Source organism: Capricornis sumatraensis, chromosome 7, assembly GCF_032405125.1.
Source record: "Capricornis sumatraensis isolate serow.1 chromosome 7, serow.2, whole genome shotgun sequence".
NCBI classification, from domain to species: domain Eukaryota; kingdom Metazoa; phylum Chordata; class Mammalia; order Artiodactyla; family Bovidae; genus Capricornis; species Capricornis sumatraensis.
Window position 1 is genome coordinate 32,630,467 of NC_091075.1, and position 24,331 is coordinate 32,654,797.

The following is a 24,331-nucleotide window of genomic DNA, read 5'->3' on the forward strand; positions in this document are numbered from 1 at the left end:
AACCTGAACTTTCAAAAGCAAATTAACATGGCAAGTCTCAGTAACTGAAGAAGTTTTAGTAAAACCAGAGCAGTTACAAAGTGTGAGCAGCAGGAGATGAGACTGAAAAGTTAGCAGAGGTCAGAGGGAAAAGGTCTTCATGATTAGTGAAGGAAGGGGGAAACAGTCCAGCCTTTGCAGCAGGGGAGTAATGTGGGCAAATGAGTTTCAGAAATATCCCTTGCATTAAGGAGGACAGACTTCCAGGGTGAGAAGGAGATGGGGAAATTGATTAGGAGTCGTCTGCAAAGACCAGGGCCTGGACCAAGGCAGCTGCTGTGACCACAAAGAGGAGAAAAGAAATCTGGGAAATACTCAGGAAGAGATGGAATCATTGGGTGTTAGTTCCTGTGAGAGCATGGGAACGGAGTCTCAAGCTTTCACTCTCGCTCTGGTGCCTGGTTATCATCCCCAGAGACAGGTAGGGTTTTCTCAGACACATAGTGTTGGAGGTGCCACTTGGAGGTCAACAAGGTTGAGGGTGAGAAGTGAAGTGAAAGTCATTTTGTCAAGTCTGACTCTTTGCGACCCCAAGGGCCATACAGTCCATGTGATTCTCTAGGCCAGAATACTGGAGTGCGTAGCCTTTCCCTTCTCCAGGGGGTCCTCCCAACCCAGGGATCAATCCCAGGTCTCCCGGATTGCAGGTGGACTCTTTACCAACTGAGCCACAAGGGAAGCTCAAGAATACCGAAGTGGGTAGCCTGTCCCTTCTCCAGAGGATCTTCCTGACCCAGGAATCGAACCAGGGTCTCCGGCACTGCAGGCGGATTCTTTCCTATCACGGAAGCCTGATAGGAAGTAAATTACCAGTGGCTGGGTAGTAAAGGGAATCTTGATGACATATCATCTAGGAGAGTGTCAAGAGTGCGAAGAGATGAAGACTGAGGGTGGGATCAGCAACATTTACGTGTAGTCCCATCTTAAAGTGGCACTTTCATCCTATAACCATAACCTTCACTCATGTTGGGAGAAGTATTTAGTCTTCCATTTTGCAGATCAGAAAACTGAGGGTCAAGGTTAAGTGACTTCATTTAAAGCTATTTATCTATAGAAGTGAATGTAAAGTCAGGTTTCCAGATGGAGCCCAACGACAGGAAATAAAAGACTCTTTCTTCGATAACTGACGGCAGCAAATGTATCTGTCCCTGTTATTCTGTGTGTATGATCAAAACCAGGAAGTTGTATGTCCAAGGCTAACCTTCAGACCACATAGTTTGTTAATAAGACCCCAAATTTACAAATCAACCCATGCTTTGTGGGTAATCTGGAAAACCAGGAAATGCTCTCAATTCTATAATTATAAAGAGCAAGTGGCAACTGTGTCACACACACAGAGAATGTTAATCAGACACTTCAGAGGAAAAGATAGCTGCAACTACTCTTCCCAGTCTTTCGTAAATCTCAGATGATTGAGAAGGGTTTCAGCAGTGAATTCTAGCTGAAATATATCCCAGAACACATTTTCATAGTTACAGTTAAATGCAAAAAAGCAAGAGATTTCTTTGGCGAAGTACCTGCTTGGCTGGGCCGTTGCCAGTTTGATGACTTGATCCCACTGGACCCCAGAGGCTTGAAGGCGGCAGCAGTGGTGAGCCCAGCCACCCCTGGTCTGGCCGAGCCTGGGCTTCCCGGCCTCTCGGGGGAGCTCCAAGCTGCACCTGCTGATGGGGCAGGCTGCTGAGAAGGCTCCTGGGCATGGCTGGAGAGAAAAGGAGGAGACGTTTTTGGTAAAGTGGCAGTAATCTAACTTAGTAGTGATTTGTCCTTTTCTCGGCCTATTAAATCTCTAAAGGAAAACAAAAATATGATATTTTAAAGAAAACTCTAATACCATGACAGGGGACTGACTCTCTTTAAAACAGAAAAAAGAAAAGGAAAGGAAAACAGTCAGGGTGCATTTGTTCAATCTTTGGAAATTCCCTTTAAAAGGTCCACTCTGAGAAATTGTTGTTTTTGTCATTTAGTTGCCAAGCCATGTCTGACCCTTTTGCAACTCTGTGTACTGCAACCCAGACTCCTCTGTCCATGGGATTATCCCAGCAAGAGAACTGGAGTGGGTTGCCATCTCCTCCAGGAGATCTTCCTGGCCCAGGTATCAAACCACCTCTTCTGCATTGGCAGGCAAATTCTCTACCACTGAGCCCCCAGGGAAGCCCAAACCTGAGAAACTAGGCACTGGAAAAGTTACACAGCCAAATCTTTTAAATGAGAAGCTAATTTCCTCTATCTCAACATTCCAGAAGGGTCATGTAGAATACAACAATTAACTATTGGAGAATCCTTGATAATCTGTATGAAATGGCAGAAGCAGCTTTTTCTTTACCACATTGTTCTGGTATCTTAGGGATTAAGTTTCCCTGACATCTCACCAGTCACTCGTTTCACTCACACACTCGCTCAGTTACTCATTCATTCAGTAAATACTTAAGCACCTACTATAATATGTGCCAGACATTGTGTTACATAGTGGAAAACAGGAGACAATATCTGCAGCCTAACACAGCATCCAGTGTTCATGATACAAGAAAACAAGAGACAAGTCTGCCACTGTCCTCTCTCAATCAGAGCTATTTGCTTAACCGGAGGTCTTATTTACGCTGGTTCCAGTTTGATATAGAAGATGATATGGCTTTTATTATCCCAGTCATTTGTTATTTATACTTATATATCATCATTAAAAAAATATTTCTAGGTAGTCCAAATTATAAAGTAGGCACTTCTGGAATTGTGTAATACTATAAACAGTTTCTCTCAAATGAAGTATAATAAAAATGTTAACGACAACAACAATAATAGATCCTACTGGCTTTGCAACAGAAACTGAGCAACCACTAAATAATTCTATGCACAGAGACTCAATTCCTTCAATACTGAAATCAACAGCTAGACAAAATAAAGACCCTTAGTTATACTGTTAGGCTGAAGTTTCAACTGCAATCATGCCCACCATATTACTGTAAATGACTAAGAATACCTAACTTCCCCAAGGCCTCTTGAACCCTGCACAGCCTAACAGAACAGGCTGACGCTACCTACCCTTTACAAGGCTTCTGCAAGGCTGCCCTGTGACCGGCTTTTGGGAACTTGGCTGGTCAACAGTTACCTACAGTCATATAAAAGTTTCTCTAAAAGATAAAGAGTGTTCACTGCACCTAAACTTTATCCACAGTGTGGTTTATGATAAACACCTGCAAAGCTGGAGACTGGGTACGAACGAGGCACAGCATTGCCTATGATGAGCCCCAACGAAACCCGTCTCAGGAACTTGGTTTCTAAATAGCTTCTCTGGTAGAGAACACTTTGCATGTCTTGTAAGTCCTTGCAGTAGGCATCCACACATCATGGGTGACCTCACAGGGAGGTTTGGAAACTTGAGCCTCCTTTCTTCTCGACTTGCCCCCATGCACCTTTCTCCGCGCGGATTCTGCTTTGCGTTCTTTCACTGTAACGACCCTCAATCACGAGCGCTACTACAGACTAAGTTCTGCCAAGTCCTCCCATGAGTCATCCAAACCTGACGGTGGGTTTAGGGCACTTCTGACAACAGGTAGTTTTGAAAAATCACACTAGAGCTATTTTAACTATCTTGAAATACTATTCCCTATTATTGTTCCCTCACATTCAAGTGTAGCAGAGCCATCACCTTCTTCTATCATTTCTAACGAGTTTAATGAAAACTCAAATCTGCTTGATGGTAAAAAATACATGAAAAACTTAGGCAGTTTAATAATTTTATCATAAATAAAAAATGAAAGACAGTTTACCTAATGGCAGTGCTGAACACAATTGTCAGTAAAGACACAATAAGGAATATTAATGGAAACCAAATTTAAGCATTAAGTACCTTTTAAAAGATTTCTGATGGGCAGATTTTTTTTATTTTACAAAAACTCTAATTCAAAAAGATACACACACCCCAGTGTTTATAGCAGCACTATTTATAATGGCCAAAACATGGAAGCAACCTAAGTGTCCATCAACCGGATGGATTCCCATGAATAAAGAAGATGTGGTACACATATACAATGGAACATCACTCAGCCATGAAAAGAATGAGATAATGCCATTTACAGCCACAAGGATGCACTTATATACTGAGCCACACAGAGAAAGACAAATATTATATGCTATCACTCACATGTGGAGTCTAAAAAAAATACACACACACAAATGAACTTATTTACAAGAAAGAAGTAGACTCACAGATATAGAAAACAAACTTATGGGTTACTAAAGGGGATGGGGGGATAAATTAGGAATTTGGGATTAACAGACACATATTACTGTATATAAAATAGATAAACAAGGGCCTACTGTATAGCAGGGAACTATACTCAATATCTTGTAATAACCTATAATGGAAAAGAATATGAAAAATATAATATTGTTGACTTACAATGTTTCAGGCATACAGTAAAGCGGTTCACTTATATTGTATACCTGAAACACTGTAACTCAGTTCAGTTCAGTCACTCAGTTGTGTCCAGCTCTTTGCGATCCGATGAACTGCAGCACGCCAGGCCTCCCTGTCCATCACCAACTCCCAGAGTCTACCCAAACTCATGTCCATTGAGTCGGTGGTGCCATTCAACCATCTCAACCTCTGTCGTCCTTTTCTCCTGCCCTCAATCTTTCCCAGCATCAGGGTATTTTCAAATGAGTCAGCTCTTTGCATCAGGTGGCCAAAGTATTGGAATTTCAGCTTCAACATCACTCCTTCCAATGAACACCAAGGACTGATCTCTTTTAGGATGGACTGGTTGGATCTCCTTGCAATCCAAGGGACTCTCAAGAGTCTTCTCTAACACCACAGTTCAAAAGCATCAATTCTTCGGTGCTCAGCTTTCTTTATAGCCCAACTCTCACATCTATACATGACCACTGGAAAAACCATAGCCTTGAATAGATGGACCTTTGCTAACAAAGTAATGTCTCTGCTTTTGAATATGCTGTCTAGTTTGGTCATAACTTTCCTTCCATAGAGTAAGCGTCTTTTAATTTCACGGCTACAATCACCATCTGCAGTGATTTTGGAGCCCCCCAAAATGAAGTCTGACACTGTTTCCCCATCTATTTGCCATGAAGTGATGGGACTGGATGCCATGATTTTAGTTTTCTGAATGTTGAGCTTTAAGCCAACTTCTTCACTCTCCTCTTTCACTTTCATCAAGAGGCTCTTTAGTTCCTCTTCACGTTCTGCCATAACGGTGGTGTCATCTGCATATCTGAGGTTATTGATATTTCTCCCAGCAATCTTGATTCCAGCTTGTGTTTCTTCTAGTCCAGAGTTTCTCATGATGTACTCTGCATAGAAGTTAAATAAGCAGGGTGACAATGTACAGCCTTGACATACTCCTTTTCCTATTTGGAACCTGTCTGTTGTTCCATGTCCAGTTCTAACACTTGTTTCCCGACCTGCATACAGGTTTCTCAAGAGGCAGGTCAGGTGGTCTGGTATTCCCATCTCTTTCAGAATTTTCCACAGTTTATTGTGATCCACACAGTCAAAGGCTTTGGCATAGTCAATAAAGCAGAAATAGATGTGTTTCTGGAACTCTCTTGCTTTTTCCATGATCCAGCGGATGTTGGCAATTTGATCTCTGGTTCCTCTGCCTTTTCTAAAACCAGCTTGAACATCTGGAATTTCACAGTTCACATATTGCTAAAGCCTGGCTTGGAGAATTTTGAGCATTACTTTACTAGCGTGACTCAACCTACTTCAAAAAAATGCTATGTTATTCCAAGGTTATTGCTAGGATTAAATGAAATACAATGAGATAACACATTTAACACACATCAAATACTGAACACACTGCTGAGCACAGACTATATGCTCCAGAAATGCTATATCCCGTAATATGTAGCTCAGACATCTAGAGATAAGCACATTTAGCAAGTAAACATCCTTCATCTGCACTAGTGATTTTGCTTCTAAATGTAGTTTGTATATAGTTCTGATCCAGGATTTTGAGGTCAGGTATAATCTTGCCTCTTCAACTCAGTTTTAAATGACACACAGTATCTCATAAGCAAAAAATGTTTTCATATTTTTTGTAATCTTTGTACACAGTTCTGTATATATTTTCTCCCAAAGACTCTGAGATTTTAAATCTTAAATAGTACTCTTTAGATACAAAGGGTGTGCAGATTATAAAGAATTTTAAAAATCTAAGTTATAAGCAAGGGAGTTCTATTTATATCAGGATTGATCAGCAGAGCTGAAAAATCTCTAGAATAGATCTCTATTAACTTAAAATATTTAATGTATTAATGGGAAAAAATTAAGTTTTCTCTAGCCAATCATGTTGAAATATATGATATCCAAGCCCCTAAAAATCAAACATCTTTTTTTTCTAATTTTTAACTATTACTTATTACTTAAAGAAATATATGAACATTATATAAAGATTAAAAAATTAATAAGGCCATTGGCTATATAATTCTATATTTGGGGAAAATGCCATCAATAATCACTAACAGCAAAATATTTCAAACTAATCACTAACATTAATATAATAGTCATGAACACATAGATTGGTATATTCTAAAATCATGACTCATGTACATTTTTTCTAAACTTAAATGGTTTAAGGTATACCTAAATTCTAAACAAATTAAACTGCTTTCTAAAAGATCCTAGTAAGAAAACCAGAGCAAATCCATTAGCAATGTTGATTAATACCAAGCTCAGCATCAAACATGGTCATTTTCAGTAGTCTGCCAAATAAACAAGTGCTGAAATGAAATGTTAAAATTAATATGACTTCCATCTGAAGAATATCAAAGATTCTGTTTCATATTTCAAAACCTTAAAATGGAGAAAAATGTATACTGATAAAGCAAAGGTTTCAAAACTGAGCTAATGAGGATAAAAGAAAAAGGAAGAAAAGTTAATTTTCAGTGTCAGCAACCTGATTTATCTTAAATTTACATTCTTTCCCCACATTTGTTTAACTATTATAACAAATAAATTTCAGCTGCAGATGGGGAAGAGTTGGACATTTCAAGTCTATTTTCAAAAGAGAATCTCTGCTCAAAGAATAATCTTGAGGTAACTTTTATTCTAATTATCATAATTACATGTTTAAATTTTTTTAAAGCCAACTGTACATCACAGATTTTAAACATCAATGTTTAAACTAAGCAGTTTTTAGCTAAAGTCTTACAAAAATTGATATAGGAATGAATACACACATTCTGAAGTGGTAAGAAAGGAGTATTTCTGGAAGGTCATAATTATAAGTATTCTTATAGAATGCTATTAAGAATTCTTAATTCTTTAAGAACTTTATAAAAGGATCAAGACATATAGAGCCATCATGAGTCTCCTTTGTTCCAGAATTCTGTTTACAAGAAAACTTTTTGTATTTTCCTAAGCAAAATTCTTAAACTTTTTGTATTAAAATTCAACACATTAAATATAAATACTATAATGGAAAGACAAGTCTTGTATTGTACTACACTTTATTATAATTTTAAAGATTTGTTGCTATTTAGTCGCTCACTTGTGTCTGACCCTTTGTGACCCCATGGACTGCAGCATGCCAGGCTTCCCTGTCCTTCACCATCTCCCGGAGCTTGCTCAAACTCATGTCCATTGAGTCAGTGATGCCATCCAACCATCCTGTCCTCTGTCCTCTCCTTCTCTTCCTGTCTTCAATCTTTCTCAGCATCAGGGTATTTTCCAATGAGTCAGCTCTTCACATCGGGTGCCCAAAGTGTTGGAGCTTCAGCTTTAGCATCAGTCCTTCCATTGAATATTCAGGATTGATTTCCTTCAGGACTGACTGGTTTGATCTCCTTGCAGTCCAAGGGACTCTTAAGAGTCTTCTCCAACACCACAGTTCAAAAGCATCAATCCTTCGGTGTTCAGTCTTCTTTATGGTCCAACTCTCACATCCATATATGACTACTGGAAAAGCCATAGCTTTGACTATACAGACCTCTGTTTTAATTTTAAAGATTACTGTTAAACAAAAGCAAAAATCAGAGATAAAATACCTCTGACATTATCCCAACTGCCCTTTCTAGTACACTTCTCACTGAGGTGGGAAGGTCTCTTCAGGAAACCCTGCACTTTTGCTTTGCAGAATGCCAGCTAGCTTACCTTGTCGAGAACCATTTTCCTTCTCTGGATATCAAACATATTTAGCTTGCGTCTACAACTGTTAATAAAAAGTAATGAAAATTACTACTAACACTTCCTCTAGAAGTAGGTCCATGGACAAACAGTCAGTTCATAACTGCAGGCATATTAAAAAAAAAAAGTTCATTTAAACAATAAGGAGCCTGATTTGAAAGGAAATCAGGGATGCATTTTTTTTAGAGTAACTTTTCCTGCTTAAAAACAGACTGACTTACCACATAACAACTACATACCAAAAAATTATAAAACTGTTCTCAGTTTTGCAGTGATAAATGAAAAACATTAATTCTTCAAACAAGGTATATAAGGATTTCTATGTTGTTCTTTTTCTGTTCAACAGTGAGAACAAAATAACTTACTGGAATAAAAAATCAAAAGCTGAATGAGCATGGCACAAATGGAGAAACGGGGTATTTTCTCATAACCAGTGCTTTTCCTCATTCCATCTCCATCTGATGTCAGCCAAAACATACCATAAGCCATTTAGTTAAAAATAAAGACAGAAAGAAAGCAATAGAGGATTTAGAGATTCTATTGTGTTCTCAAAGGAATTTTTATTCCAAGGGTAGTCGGCATCTGTCTTTGTATAAACTTAGCCCTAACAATGTCATATTTCTGCTCACTCAATGATCACAATTCCACAAATAATTTTGGGTATTTTTTTTCCTTAGATCAAAATGTACAATGATATGTCTTCCCCCTGTTCAAACATCTCCCTTAAAAGTTATCCAGAGTTACACAGAGCTTATTTAATTGTACTTTACTGTGCTTCATACATACTGTTTCTTTTCACAAACAAGGTTTGTGGCAACCTTTTATCAAGCAAGTCTATCAGCATCATTTTTCCAAATGCATTTGCTGCCCACTTTGTGTCATATTTTGGTAACTCTCACAAGATTTCAGAATTTTTCATTATTATTACATTTGTTACAGTGATCTGTGATCAGTGATCTTTGGTATTACCACTGCAAAAAGATTATGACTCTCTGAAGGTTCTGATAATGGTCAGCATCTTTAAGCAATAACGTAGTTTTAAATTAAGGTATATACATTAATTTTTTAGACATAATGCTATTGTATACTTAACGGAATACAATATAGGGTAAATATAACTTTTATATGTACTGGAAAACAAAAAAAATGTGTGACTTGCTTTATTGCACTGTTTACTTTATGGCAGTGGTTTGGAACCAAACCTGTAATATCTCCAAGGGATGTCTGTAATTAAGTATATTGAGCACATCCATAACACTGTTGGTAGGACACAAACATATGATCAACAGGTCACATCAGGCTTTTATGAATTACAGTCATACTCTCTGCCATTAATTTTATGTTCTTTCAGAAACAATATAGGCATTTCATTAAGATTATACCTTTAGGAAACATTTGGGATTTTTTTATTTTTACATTATACCTAATAATTTTTAGCATAATTGTTAAGTCTGGGAGAAAAATTCATTTTTGCATTTCAGCATTTCCCAGATATGGTGAAAACAGTTGTCTCACAAAGTAAAACTCTCATATCTAAGAACTATAAGATAGTAGCCAATCAAAAGCAATTATTATTCTTTTCCCTTTTTTTGAAAAGTATAAAGGTATATCTTATTAAACAATTCTTCTCATATAGCAACATCCATGCAATAAAAAACAGGGTCCATACCAAATATCAAGTGTGCTAATAAGAGATGTCACAAAGGGTTAAAAGTCAAGTTAATAATCATACAAAATAATGTGCTCGTGCATTACTGCTGCATTGAAATTATAGTTATTTTGAAACTGGACACAAAACAGCTCTAGGATTTCTCATTTGGGCTGTTAATACAGTGCTTCAGTGTCAGAGAAAGTAGTACCTTTCACAGCAAGCCCCCCGTTATGACATCCACTCTCCCCGTACCTGGTCTTCTGAACATGGACAGAGCCAGTTGATTTCCTCAAGGGCTGAAGATACGAAAAAGCTAAAGGCTTGGATACAGGGCTGATGCAAAGTGCATCCAGGAGTGAGTGATATTTTTCGGGACTGGAGAGCCTGGTGAGCATTCAGAAAGAGTTTCAAGTCGAAAAATCACACTACCGATAGCAGGAAGTATGTAGTTTTTATAGTCTGTGATTTGAAACATTCCCAAAGAGACAGAGAGGGACAGAAACAGAACAAAGCAGCAGAAAGAGGATGAAGTGTCTATTATGTTATTCTACTCATTAATACAGAATTGAGTAAATTCTCATCAAAGTTGATCAAGGCAATCCTTTGGAAAGCATTGAAAGCTATATAAACTACTAGAAATTATGTAAAAACAAAACCCTACAACAATAAAAAGGTTTACTCTTTCTACAGGATGAACAGACATTAGAATAGTTAGGCTTTAGATCAACTTCAACCATAACCAGCTTGTGGGAGAAGGTAAAACCAACAGAAATCTAAAATATCTATTTATGCTTGATTCCGTTTCAGAATTCTGTTTCATAAAAATGATAAACACTCAAAAGTCAATAGGCACACAACATGCAACAATCCACACAACTGAGAAGTATCACAGATAAACGGTGGTAATGGAAAGAGATAAAAGGATTATTTTAGGAAAAATCAGTAATAAACTCTGTGGGATATAGCCACAACCTAGAAAAAAATGTCCCCAATACAATGAAGATCTCCTAACAGGGCTGTGGCTGATTCCAATGGGAATGCTTTCCCAGCGGTGAGTTGTAAGACAGTGAAAAGCGCTGGGTTCACATCAGATGCACACCGTACATGCAGCTCTACCTGGTTTTTGCAGCAAGAACAGCAGACACAGTAGCGGCTGCGCTGCTCAGAACGGCAGCACTGTATCTAGCAGGAGAAGACAAGGTAGACAAGCTTCGAGAAGCTTCCAAAGGACTGGTTGCCACATTTCTTGTGGAGCTGCTTAAATCGGTCAGCAGAAAAACAGAGAAGAGGAGCAAAAAGGACAGTGAGAAGGGGTAGCATAATAAAGATAAGATAGCAACCATGCCATGTTAATACTTAGACTTTTAAAGGTGTGACATGTCACAAGTGTAAAAGGAGCTCAGATCCTTTATTTCCTGTTACTATGATTTCTCTCAGAAATTAAAATCTGATACATAATCCTCCATAAAACTGGGTTAAATACTATACAAACATTGTTGAATGTTTTTAAGCTCACAGTCTCTAATCCTACTTAAAGTGAAATCAGTATCATATAACAATAGAAATTTGAAGACTGATTTGTCAACAACTTCCTTTTTGTCAACAACTAAGTAGAAAATAAATCCAAACATGAAGGGTGAATTTCAATAAGCAGAAAAAGAAGGAAGGTTACACCAACTTTTCCAGGAAGTTTCTACATAACGAGAATGTAGAATTGATAAACACCTTAGAGATGATACACACCCAGAGCCTGACGTTTTAATGAGACTCGAGTTTTCAAGAGAAGCAGGTACAATCGCCTGCTTATTCAGAAGCTACAATACATATTAATACAGACAAGAAATAACTTTTAAATATTGAGAGTAAAACTATTTGGAGAGGGCAAACACCTTTGCAGAAATAAACAGTAGTTACGGGGAATATGACTAAAAGATCACCTTCTCTAATGATGCTCTGTATTTCTATTTTCAGTTAGCTCTGTAAAGATTCAAAAATGCTGCTATGAAATTTTACCTTCAAAATTCCAATTATTTAAAGTAATAGTTTCCTTTGGTCTTTTAGAAAAGGTCATATGCCTAGATAGGAATTAACATTCCATCGTTAGGACTGTAATGATTTTCAAATCTGGTTGCTGCTGTTGCTTAGTTTCTCAGCCGTGTCTGATTCTTTGCGACCCTATGGACTGTATGTAGCCCTTCAGGCTCCCCTGTCCGTGGTGATTCTCCAGGCAAGAATACTGGAGTGGGTTGCCATGCCCTTCTCTCAAATCTGGTTATCAAGCTGGAATTGAGAACTTCTTTATTAGGTAAAAAGAAAGTTTAAAATGCATGGGATGAAATCTATGTCTCTCTGCTTTAATTACGCATAGAAGTTCTTAATGAATAGCCTCACTATACTATGACTGCCTTTTCCAAAACTGGTGACAGTGGCCACCTCTAACACAATATAATTATGTACCAAACTCAACTCAAGCGAATAAGAGCTCTGATGCCCAAAACTGTGAGGGTTGATATGTCTCTTCTCCCTGTCTCCTCTTCTCCCTTCTAGAAGAATTTGATAATTCATTATTCCTAGTTCCACTGGCTATAATTTTATACAACATTAGAAGACAAATTAAGAAAACCGTGGTAAGTCATCTATCTATCTATCTATCTATCTATCTATATGCACACACAGAGAGAATTGCTTAAGTATAATTTTTGGTAAGTCTATAATTTAATTGAACTGTGTAGATATGTTTTAACTGTTGCGAATGGCTAGAAAAGAAAAAATGGGGTCTGAGAAAAAGAAAAGAAAAATGCGATAGGCAGCAGAGCAGAAGAATATGAGTGTCATACAAAGTGGAAGAACACAGTTACAACTGACTCAACTTTGAGTTTTTCAATTACTCTGCATCTTTGAGACAATGGCTTCTATTTCAGGGAAATAATGGCAAATAATGAGACACTTAAGTCTACAAAAAAGTCATCTAAAAAAATCAATCAGCTAAATTATCCTTCTTCTATAAGAAGAAAAGGAAGCTATAATGAATTTCTTTCATCATATTGTATCACAAATAATAGTATAAAAAGATTGAGTATGAGCAGAGTCCTTCAAAATCTTAGGAAAATTAGCCTCAATACAATTAGAATATATCTGGGCACCTAGAACATAAAATTTCTATCAATCAGTTCTTTTTTAGATGGGAATGCTCTAATTCAATAGACTTATGACAAACTCAAGAAAGATGACTTTCCAAAGCACAGTGAACAGAGAAAAGGCACAGATTTCCTGACTCTAAACTAGAACTCAGAATCCAAACAAAAAATGAAAAATTTAAAAGTAGTGTAAAGCAGTGTTCCACCAAGGCTGAGTGCCAAGCTCTGTCTATATATTAGAGATGTCAATTCTGTAATCTATGATCAGCTTTTCCTTTTTATTAATAGTCAAACAGTTTTAGTACCTATCACCACCAGCATTAAAATTTAGACAGACAAGAGGAAAAAACTCTACCTAGAATACGTAGTTACTTTAGAAACTGTGGCTACTTGGCCACCAATATGTAAAACCTGAGCAGTTGTAGGTGGGTGAGGTCCACTCTGAGGTAGGTCTTCCAGAGAACTGTCAAACCTGAGTTTTCAGAAGTAAAATAAACAAGGCAGAGGAAATATTAATGAAAAGTACAGACTTTAATCATGTATACCACCTTAAAAGCACACTGGTTCCATTTTGGAATACCGCTAGATTTTTTTTTTAAACTTTATATCTGTAGAAGGTTAAAACTAACACCGAACACCCTCACCATCACCAAATATAGGCCGTTTTTTAACACAGCAACTTTTATGTGATAAACTATCATGCTTACAGGGGAAGAAAGGTGGGTGGGAATTTCCATCACTGACTATGTATTTTGCATGCTTCAGAGAAACTTAAGCTCCAAGAAATTAAGTTGCCCAATATCATATCATATCATATCATATCATATACCTAGTAAGGCTCAGATGGATGTTGAACCAAGTCTGTATGTACTCTTTCTAAAACCTTATGCTTTCTAGCATCCTGTGGGGCTGAATAGCACAATACACGAAAGCAACTAGGAATTTCCCTTCAAGTCAGAATAATTATTTGCAGATCTGAAATAATATGGATGTCATTTACCTTGATGTAAAGAAACTATTTCATCTAATCAGAAACAAACGTTTGCAAGCAATTGTGTTGTTTGAATATGATGCATTTTGTTTTCCTAATGTCTTTACCATTTTTTCTTTTGAATGTCAGAATTAAATTTAAGAGTTATTACCAGGTAAAGAGAAGATGAAAAAATTCAGTGTAAGGCCTGAAAGAAGAAAGCACCAAGTATAACACTTTGGGAAAAAAAAAATAAACAGGAAAAAAAAAAAATGATTCATTTTTTAAAAAGCCTGTGGAAAAAAGTAGAATGGATCAGTCATGTCTATTGATTTTCAAATGGAAAATGTAACACTAAGATAAAAATAGAAGAGGTTATATTCCCATTTTTTATTTAGTACTGGTCATATCTTTAACAGAGTGTTAGAAAAAAGTGTAGATAACTTAAGAAAAATGTCAAGGTAGAAGTAAACATCATTTAAGAGGCAGAGTAAAAAAAGTTAAACAAGAAAGAAAAGAAGTGCTGTAACAGGGGTCAGCAAACCACAGCTCCCAGGTCAAAGTCAGCCTGCCTCCTATCTTCACGCGGCCTGGGAACTAACAATGGCTTTCATATCTTTAAATGATTTAAAAAGTTAAAAAAAAGACTATTTCACAACACGTAAAATCTATATGAAACTCAAATGTCAGCATCTATAAATAAGTTTTCGAGAACACAGCCAGGTTCAGTCACTCACATAATGTCTACGGCTACTTCCATAAAACATGGAGAGCTGGGTAGCTGCAACAGACCCACAAGACTCACAAAATCTAGTATATTTACTACCTCATGTCTTACAGAGAAAGTTTGTTGACCCCCTGTCACAGAGACTAATGTCCCCACACAGCTACCAGAGTGAACTCTTAAGAACATAAATCTGACCCTGTCTGGTTCTTGGATGCTGCCAGCACTGCTCCATGGATGGCTGTGATCCTAGGCTCCCTACTCACCAGCCTTTCTTACAGAGCTTTCTCTCTGTCTGGCTTGCTCCAGTCCAGCGGTCTCCCATCTCTTCTTAAACCCTCTTCCCACCTCAAGGCCACTGTGCAGTCTATGACATCTCACTTTCTATACCCAGCTCTCTGCCACACCTTCATCACACTAGTTCTTAAGTATCCTTCTGACCTCAGTTTAAATGTCACCTCCTCAGGGAGGTCTCCCTAATTTCCCAAATTACCTAAATGCGGCCTGTGTCATATGGTTTTATACCACCTTGTACTTCTTCTTCACATAATTTGTTATTATATTAATTATAAAATTTATGTGGTTATTTGTTTGAATCTGGACTCCCTCACTAGATTAGAAGCTCCCTGAGGTCAGGGACAGTTACGTTCACTGGTGTAAGTAAAACAAAGTGCTTACAACATAGAAAACAACAAATAAATATTTATTGAATAAATGCATTGGAAAAATTTATTGTTTTCAAGTACAAACTCACTATATCTATAGTGAGTTTTTTCCACAGAATATATCTCGTACCTTCTTGAGACTGGTTCCCAATTCAGCTGAAACAGGTATTACTGTTTAAGAACTGATACAAGAACAACCTCAAAGAAATGACTAGAACTCCAAAAAAAACTTTTAAAATGTCCTTTAAAACATAAAGAATTATCAATATCCTAGAAAAAATAAAATATTATCAATACCTATATATTGGTACATAATGTATATACTACATAGTATGTAATACATATCAATACCTATATATTAATATATAATACATAATTAATATATAATATATAATGAGGACAGGTAAGGAAAACACAGTGAATTGAAGGAGTTGAGTTTTCCAACACCTCCACAAACTCTGTTGACTGGAAAAATGAATACCATTTGAAAATAAAGTTCATATAACTCATAAAATACCCTTTAAAGCCAGATTTCTAAGTTTCCAAACAAATGTACTCAGGAGGTTTCCCAGGTGTTACACACACTGATTATCTATTCCTTTGCTTAGCCAATGTCTGAAAATAATAGACTTAAGAAATTTTAAACTATCTCATTTAGTACGGAACAGACATCAATATCTATTCTCATTCTGTCATTCCCCAATATATATTCTTTTTAGGGTTGGAAGAAGCTCTAATTAATAGCACCTCTGAGCAGCAAGACTTTCGGCTCGGTCTGTTACTTAAGTCACTTGTCATTTCTCACTAGAGGTATGAACACTTCCCAGATATGTCTGGAGAGTTGGGCTTGCAGACTTTTAGCCTGCTTTTCTCAGGGAAAATGAACAAAGAGCTATTTGTGCATTATCTTTCTTTGCAATTGTGCCTTTCTTTGTATAATCTCTGTACGGGGCCTTTCTGCGCTTTTCAGTGGGGACCCATGTAAACCGTCTGCTCAGGCAAAGCAGGAGTGAGGTTGCCCATCTCATTAACTTACCAACCTGACCGTACCTGTAGGAGCAGCCAGGGGAACTCTATCCACCAGTCCTGGCAACTCTCAAATCGCTAATTCCTTACGCTGTAGACTCTAGCTCCTGCCCTTTTCTCAGCGGCCTCAGTCAATCTCTGGCCTCAATCAATTTCTCTCACATTTTCTATGTGCCCCCTACAGGCTTTGCATCCCCATTCAGAACTGCTATAGTTTCTCTTAAAACAACAGTAACAAGGAAAACACCTTCACCTTCTATTTCCCCCATGTACCTTAACATCCAAACACTATGAAGTAATTTTACTTACATAGTCTCCATTTCCTCAGCTGCCTGCCTCTCTTCCACTGCCTCAAGTGGGCTCACTCTCCAACCTCCAGAAAACCATTTTCTTGCTGAGGCCCTGAATGACCTCTCTGTGGCTAAATTTGATTGACAATTTCCTCACTTTCTTTTTATTGTGGTTAAAAAAAAACAAACAAACATAAAATTTACAGTCCTAACTATGACAGAAAATAATCTGAAAAAGAATAATTGAATCACTTTGCTGTATACCTGAAACACAACATTGTAAGTCAACTACACTTCAACTGTAAAAAAAAAAAAAATGTACCATCTTCACCATTTTTAAGTGTATAGTTTAGTAATGTTAGGTCTAGCTACTGTTGTGAAACAGATTTCCAGAGCTCCATGGCTTTTTCATCTTATAAATCTGAAACTATATACTGATTAAATAACAACTTTCCTTTCCCCAATTCCCCCTAGCTCCTGGTAACCACCATTCTATTTCTGTTTCTGTGAATTTGACCACTGTAGATACACAGGTGGAATCATACAGTCTTGTCTTTTGGGGTGCATTCCTAATTTCATTTAGTCTCATCATAGGATCCAACTGACCACTTCTCTTCCATCTTCTGTGCTCCGACCTTATCTAATACACTTACCTGTTTTTAGTACTATTTCACTAGTTATTTCTGGTGGAAGGCTGTTAAAATGCAGCTCAGTTACAAAGTATCAAAATGTTAATTTGGCTCATCCATATTTTGATGGAATGACATCCAAACTATATAAGAATAAATTCTTCACAAAGACCAACCTTGAAAAGGAATACAGAAACTTTCCCTCACAGTATGAAAACTTTCAGTCTCCAAACACAGATTTCAATCCTCCTCACTCTCCACATGAATGTCACAAAATAATCAGACAATGATTTATTAATCCCTACATGGCACATTTTCATTAAGAAAAAAAAATCAGAAACCTTACATATATATTTTATAGCAGGTAAAAGAGGAAAATGACAATAAATTGTTGCTAGTATATTCAGTCTTCTACAAAGCAAGCATTCACAGAATACTGTGAAAGCAGAAAATGGAAAAAAAAAGTCAGCTATACCAGCACTGTAGCTGCATTCTGTACTTTTGGGGTTCACTGGAGGAGCAAAGTCATTTATTTTAGCCAAGGAAATTGTCTGTCATCAGGAAAAATGGGAATCTTCTGCCAGCTTCCCAACAACAAATATGCATTCATTTGTAATTACGATTTCCCCTCTGGTAAGTTAAATTAACAAAACCTCAGGTGGAAATTTCTGACACCTTTTATCACAAGCTAAATTTATTAATTTCAACTGCTTTTTTTTTAAAAAATCAGCCTAAAACCATTATTTGAGCCTGTTAATTCTACATTTATTATAAATTTCATCTTGAAAATAATTTAAAAATAAGAAAATAGGGCACCCTTGATTTGCACATGGAGGGGCTGAGGGGACTGACTGTCAGAAGTTAAAAGAAGATTATGAAATAAAGAATAACACCATTCAAAATGAGGTTTATTTTTTTGTGAGAGCGAATAAAAGAAACTGGGTCAAAGAAATTTTACTTGGAGCTTTGTACTTTACTGAAACAAGGAAAAGAAGGAAGTACAAATGGAGGCCTTGAAAGAACTGGAACTTATTTGCACGGGGAAAGAATTTGTTCTTTGTTGTTTTATCTCATTCTCTCTCTCTCTCTTTTTAATGGGGTTTAGTTGCTTTACAATGTTGTAGTAGTTTCTGCTGTACAGCCAAGTGAATCAGCTATGTATATACTCATACCCCTCCTTTTTGGATTTCCTTCCCATTTACATCACCACAGAGTATGAAGCAGGGTTTTCTTCAGCACCTTTCAAATTCCGCCCTAGCTTTCATGCATTCCTCTGATCTTGCTTTTCTGTAATGGATGATACATTATTAAATGTCCAGTCTTAGTATTATGTGAACTCTTTTTGTTGTGTTCAGTCACCCAGTTGTGTCTGACTCTTTGCGACCCCATGGACTGCAGCATGCCAGGCCTTCCTGTCCCTCACCGTATCCCGGAGTCTGCCCAAGTTCATGTCCATTGCATCAGTGATGCCATCGAGCCATCTCACCCTCTGACACCCTCTTTTTCTTCTGCCCTCAACCTTTCCTGGCATCAGGGACTTTTCCAATGAGTCAGCTGTTCACATCAGATGACCAAAATACCAGAGCTTCAGCTTCAGTACCAGTCCTTCCAACAAGTATTCAGGGTTGATTTCCCTTAAGATTAACTGGCTTGATCTCCTTGCTTTACAAGAGATTTTCAGGTGTCTTCTCTAGCACCACAGTTCGAAGGCATCAATTCTCTTGCCTTCTTTCTGGTACAGCTCTCATAACCATACCTGACCACTGGGAAGACCATAGCCTTGATTTTACAGACCTTATTTGGCAGAGTAGTGTCTCTGCTTTTCAACACACTGTTATATTTGTTATGGCTTTCCTGCCAAGAAGCAACTATCTTCTGATTTCATGGCTGCAGTCACCATCCGCAGTGATTTTAGAGCCCAGGAAGAGGAAACCTGTCACTACTTCCACCTTTCCCCCTTCTATTTGCCAGGAAGTAATGGGGCCAGATGCCATGATGTTAGGTTTTTTAATATTTAGTTTTAAGCTGGCTCTTTCACTCTCCTCCTTCACCCTCATCAAGAGGCTCTTTAGTTCCTCTTCACTTTCTGCCATTAGAATGGCATCATCGCATATCTGAGGTTGTTGCTGTTTCTCCCGTGTATCTTGATTCCAGCATGTAACTCATCCAGCCCAGCATTTCTCATGATGTAGTCAGCGTATAGGTTAAACAAACAGGGTGACAGCAGACAGCCCTGTCGTACTCTTTTCTCCATCCTGACCTCCATCCATTTGTTCTATAAAGGGTTCTAACCGGTGCTTCTTGACCCGTATACAGGTTTCTCAGGAGACAGGTAAGGTGGTCTGGTATTTCCATCCTTTAAGAGCTTTCCCCAGTTTGTTATGATCCACACAGTCAAAAGCTTTAGCGTAATCAATGAAACAGAGATAGATGTTTTTCTGGAATTCCTTTGCTTTCTCTATGATCCAGCGAATGTGGGCAGTTTGATCTCTGGTTTCTCTTCTTTTTCTAAACCCACCTTGGACAACTGCAAGTTCTTGGTTCACATAATGCTGAAGCCTAGCATGCAAGATCTTAAGCATGACCTTACTAGCATGGGGGATGAGTGCGACTGTCTGAAGCTTAGCATTCTTTAGTACTACCTTTCTTGGGAACTGGGAAGAGGATTAACCTTTTCCAGCCCTGTGGCCACTGCTGGGTCTTCCGGATTTACTGACATATTGAATGCAACACGTTGACGGCACTATCCTTTAGGATTTTGAAGTCTTTAGTTATCTATATTTCTTGATCTCTTTAGAGAAAACTTAGCATGGGGTCTAAAGATAACATAGATAAAGAATGAGCATATATTTACACAATGTCTATAAAAATACCAATATAATATAAAGATTTTAAGGTATAATACCAACTTAAAAACCACTTGTAACTATTCCTGATAAAAGTCCATCTCCCTCACTAACAGCAGGGTACTTTGCACTAACCTTAGCTCCTCTCACTGCACATCATCAATTTCATCACTGAATCATCCCTATTAGTGATTTCAATGATTTCTACTATATAGTTAGGAACAATTTCTTGTATGGGGCAAAAATATGCCATTTTGTAGTCATAATATAATCCTAATATTATAAAAAGAATTTATGATGAAAGTATTTTTCCAAATCCAGATTAAAATAATGTATTATTCAATAGTGTTGAGTCAGTCTGTTATTTATTTGAAAATATAAATAAATCTTTCTGAATGCCGTGTTCAACAGCCATCCAGTATGAGTCCTTGGAGAAACCAGGTATCCTGGGAAAGTCACTATACCGCCCCATGTCTAGCGAGAATGTTCTTCCAGCATTAGAGAACAGAAGCCACTGGCCGCATGCTCTCTGGCTAAATATTCTGGATCACACATCCTGAGCTCTCCCATTCAATCATTCATTGCATCCATTCGTTCATTCAGCAACAAAATCTTACTCGAAGTCCCATTTGACACCATGCATGCTGCCCACTGTAATTTCCTGTTCTCCTGGTATTTTTGGTCTAATGTCCACTTTTCTGTAACAGACCCCAAGGATCAAGTCCACCATACTTCCCATCTCTGTTTACCTGCCACAAATACTACCTATTGAGTCATCCATCCATCATCTTCTGAACTCTCATTCCTTTACTGTTCTATGTCTCCTGATCTGATCCATTTCCCATACCTCTCAGACCTCACAAACCCCCGCCATTCTAGATGTTCCTGCTGTCCCCCAGAAGTCCCTTTTTTCTCATACTGCATAAGTTTATAAACCTAGAGATGGAGCAAGTGTCCTTCTCCTTCCTTTTTACACCATCAATCATCTTTGATCCTGCAATATGCTGAGTGCTTCGGGGCCTGGGTCATTAGACTACACCGCTGACTCCGCACCTACTCACTGTCTGGCCTTAACCCTGCCCACTGTCGGCTTTAGCCCCGGGCTCACTGTCTTTCTCTTTACCCCATTCCAACAATCTTCCTGATGACCTCAATGTTATCATGCTGAGTCACTAAATAATCAGACTGCTGCATTCTCTAACTTCTTCAGTTCAGTGATAATCCCTCTACAGTTAGGTCACTGGCCTGGAATGCCACAACCACGCACTCCAGAATTCATAACCTTTACTTTTCCATCAGCAAGTCTAACATGTCTAAAATCTCTGTTTTAAACACCCTTTTCCGCAACTCACTCCTCTACATTTTGACTCCCTTAGCCTTTTTACTGTACTGAGTTGATTCGGCAATTTCACTGACTTTTACCAACTGAATTAATGCTTACCAAATTCACTGACTCGGCAATTTTCCATTATCCATCAACAACCCCCTTATTTCTAAACCCCTGCCAGTTCTTCCTCTAAAATATAAACCAGTTCAAGTCTCTACAGCTCTATGAGAACTTTCATGGCCTGAGTGACTATCAGCTCTTGCCTGAATTAAGAAAACACACAGAACTAGCCTTCTGTTTTCATTATTTCTCCTTTATAATTAAGTTTCCATAGTATTCAGAATGATCTTTTAAAAACTGACATCAGATGTTACTCCCATGATTAAAATCCTATATTTGGTTTCTTATTTGTGACAAGAATCTAAACCCCTTAATGTTATACACAAGGCAATAAATGCCCTGGCATTTATTTACTCAGTTGCTTATCAATCTCCACAGCCACCTGTGAGGCCTGAGCCTAAGGGAGAGTGTTTGTGGAAGAAGATGGGGCTATGGACTTGAGTCAAGGAACTAGCTCATATTATCAGCTAAAAACAAGCACTTATATCATTGCCTCTGACCCAAAGACCGCTTAAATGTCCCATGATTTTTCAGTTGATTTTGTTGGAGTTAGCTATATAACTGTCAAAGACCGAACATAATAAACATTAAACATAATAGGCACATGAGAGTTTACTAGCACAGAACTATTATTTGCTTATAATTTTAGAGGCCATGTGACGTGGCAAAGTCATCTTGGGTTCATTTTCCTCCAAAATCCCTAGTTCTTCAGATATTTGTTTTTGATAACTTTATCCCACTCCTCCCAATATGTTCAAGAAGAGCAAATAATTTGATCTAAACTGCACATAACCATATCAAATTTCTTTCCTTCCTTAAAAAAAAAAAATCTAGATTTGGTCCATTTTCCTACATGGCCAATATATTATTGAGGAGGATCTGGTTATGAAACATACTTGCTATATCTTCCTGCTTCATATTAGCTACAAATTAAGGCAGTCAGCTGTAGAAGGGGTCTTCATCCAAGCCACTGACTTATCTCCAAACAATGTCCTTTCATTAAACTCCTTCAACCTGTTATGAATCTACTTGATAATCATTAGCCTCATTTTATCATTAAATTCAAGAGGATCATAAAAGCTTTTGATAACTGTTAAAATTAAGATCTCCCCCAATCTATCCAAAATGGGTTAGTAGGGTGTGATCTGTTTCTTTAGAACTTAATTCTGGGTTACAGCAATCCTGCCCTCCTCGTCTCAGTGCTCACTAGATGGTTTTTAAGAATGCTTTCCAGGCCTTTTTTTCAGGCGACCTCGAGTTCAAACTAATTTATAGTTTAGAAGCTGACCTTTTTCGTTTTTAAAACCTAGCATCATATTTTCTGTTCCCGGTCTTCTACTTTCTTCTCCGTTCTCCAGACTTAAAAAAAAAAAAAATTATATTACTTAGCAAATCTCATCTATAAGTTCTCTAAATACTTAGTCTTTTTCTCTCAGTGATTTATAGCCTATTTGCTGTTCAGTCACTCAGTTGTGTCCAACTCTTTGTGACCCCAAGGACTGCAGCATGCCAGGCTTCCCTGTCCTTCACCATCTCCCGGAGCTTGCTCAAACTCATGTCCATTGTGTCAGTGATACACCATCCAACCACCTCATCCTGTCGTCCCTTTCTCCTCCTGCCTTCAATCTTTCCCAGCATCAGGGTCTTTTCTAATCAATCAGTTCTTCTCATTAGGTTGCAGAAGTATTGGAGCTTTAGCTTCAGCATCAGTCCTTCCAGTGAATATTCAGGGCTGATTTCCTTTAGGATGGACTGGTTGGATCTCCTTGCAGTCCAAGGGACTCTCAAGAGTCTTCTCCAACACCACACCACAGTTTAAAAGCATCAATTCTTTGGCAGTCAGCTTTTCTTATGGTCCAACTCTCACATGCATACATGACTACTGGAAAAACCATAGCTTTGACTAGACAGACCTTTGTCGGTAAAGTAATGTCTCTGCTTTTTGATATGCTGTCTCGGTTTGTCATAGCTTTTCTTCCAAGGAGCAAGTGACTTTTACCCTTTGTGACTGCATTCACTATCTGCAGTGATTTTGGAGCCCAAGAAAAGAAAGTCTGTCCCTGTTTCCATTGTCTCCCCATCTATATGCCATGAAGTGATGGTGCCATGTCCTTAGTTTTCTGAATGCTGAGTTTTAAGCCCATTTCAGGGAGTACATTAAGAAAAACTTTCTACCTGGGCTTCAATCTTCTCCAGAAGGTAAATAAACATAAACTTCTCCAGTATTTATTTCTGAGTTTGAGTGATTTTTGTTTGCCTGTTAATATCTTCAACAATCAGCATTTATTATTTTAATAATAATCCTTGACAACATCTTGTTTTATATATATATATATTTTAAACTTTTAAAAATCTCTTAAAATAACACTGTCTGGTTGTTTTATCTTTCACATTTAAATGACTATTATGTGTATGTACATTTTCTCAACATGCATGTGGTACTGCTTCAATATCCCTACTTGTATCACTGCCAAGAGATTTGATGATATTAAAAGAGATATTTGATTCTATTGTTGTAAGCAAAGGATAAGTTTGAGTACCAAGTTCACTTAAAAGTCTTGCTTCTTTGTATCAAAACTTCCAATTTACCCATTATCTGAAGAGTGATATACAACTACCTGAAGCCATTAAAATCTTTCAGAAATTTATCCTCAAACATTTATTCCTATCCTAGAATTATTAGGATATTAGGGTAATAAATTATGTGAAAAGATAAAATACACATGTAACACTAACTCAAAAATTGATGAGGTGTTATCCTAGC

The 24,331-nt window shown here is 37.6% G+C and overlaps 1 protein-coding gene across 4 annotated transcripts in view; it reads right to left on the reverse strand.

Annotated features, from left to right (window-relative positions):
* PDLIM5 (PDZ and LIM domain 5) overlaps positions 1-24,331 on the reverse strand; it is a 235,525-nt gene that overhangs the window by 58,280 nt on the left and 152,914 nt on the right. For 3 of the 4 annotated variants that reach the window (XM_068975732.1, XM_068975730.1, XM_068975733.1), the window contains one exon: positions 1,557-1,741. In XM_068975732.1, the coding sequence (XP_068831833.1) occupies positions 1,557-1,741 (185 nt within the window). Of the gene's footprint in view, positions 1-1,556; positions 1,742-10,085; positions 10,218-10,949; positions 11,097-13,325; positions 13,443-24,331 lie in introns of all 4 variants that reach the window. The other variant, XM_068975731.1, reaches the window with a different exon arrangement.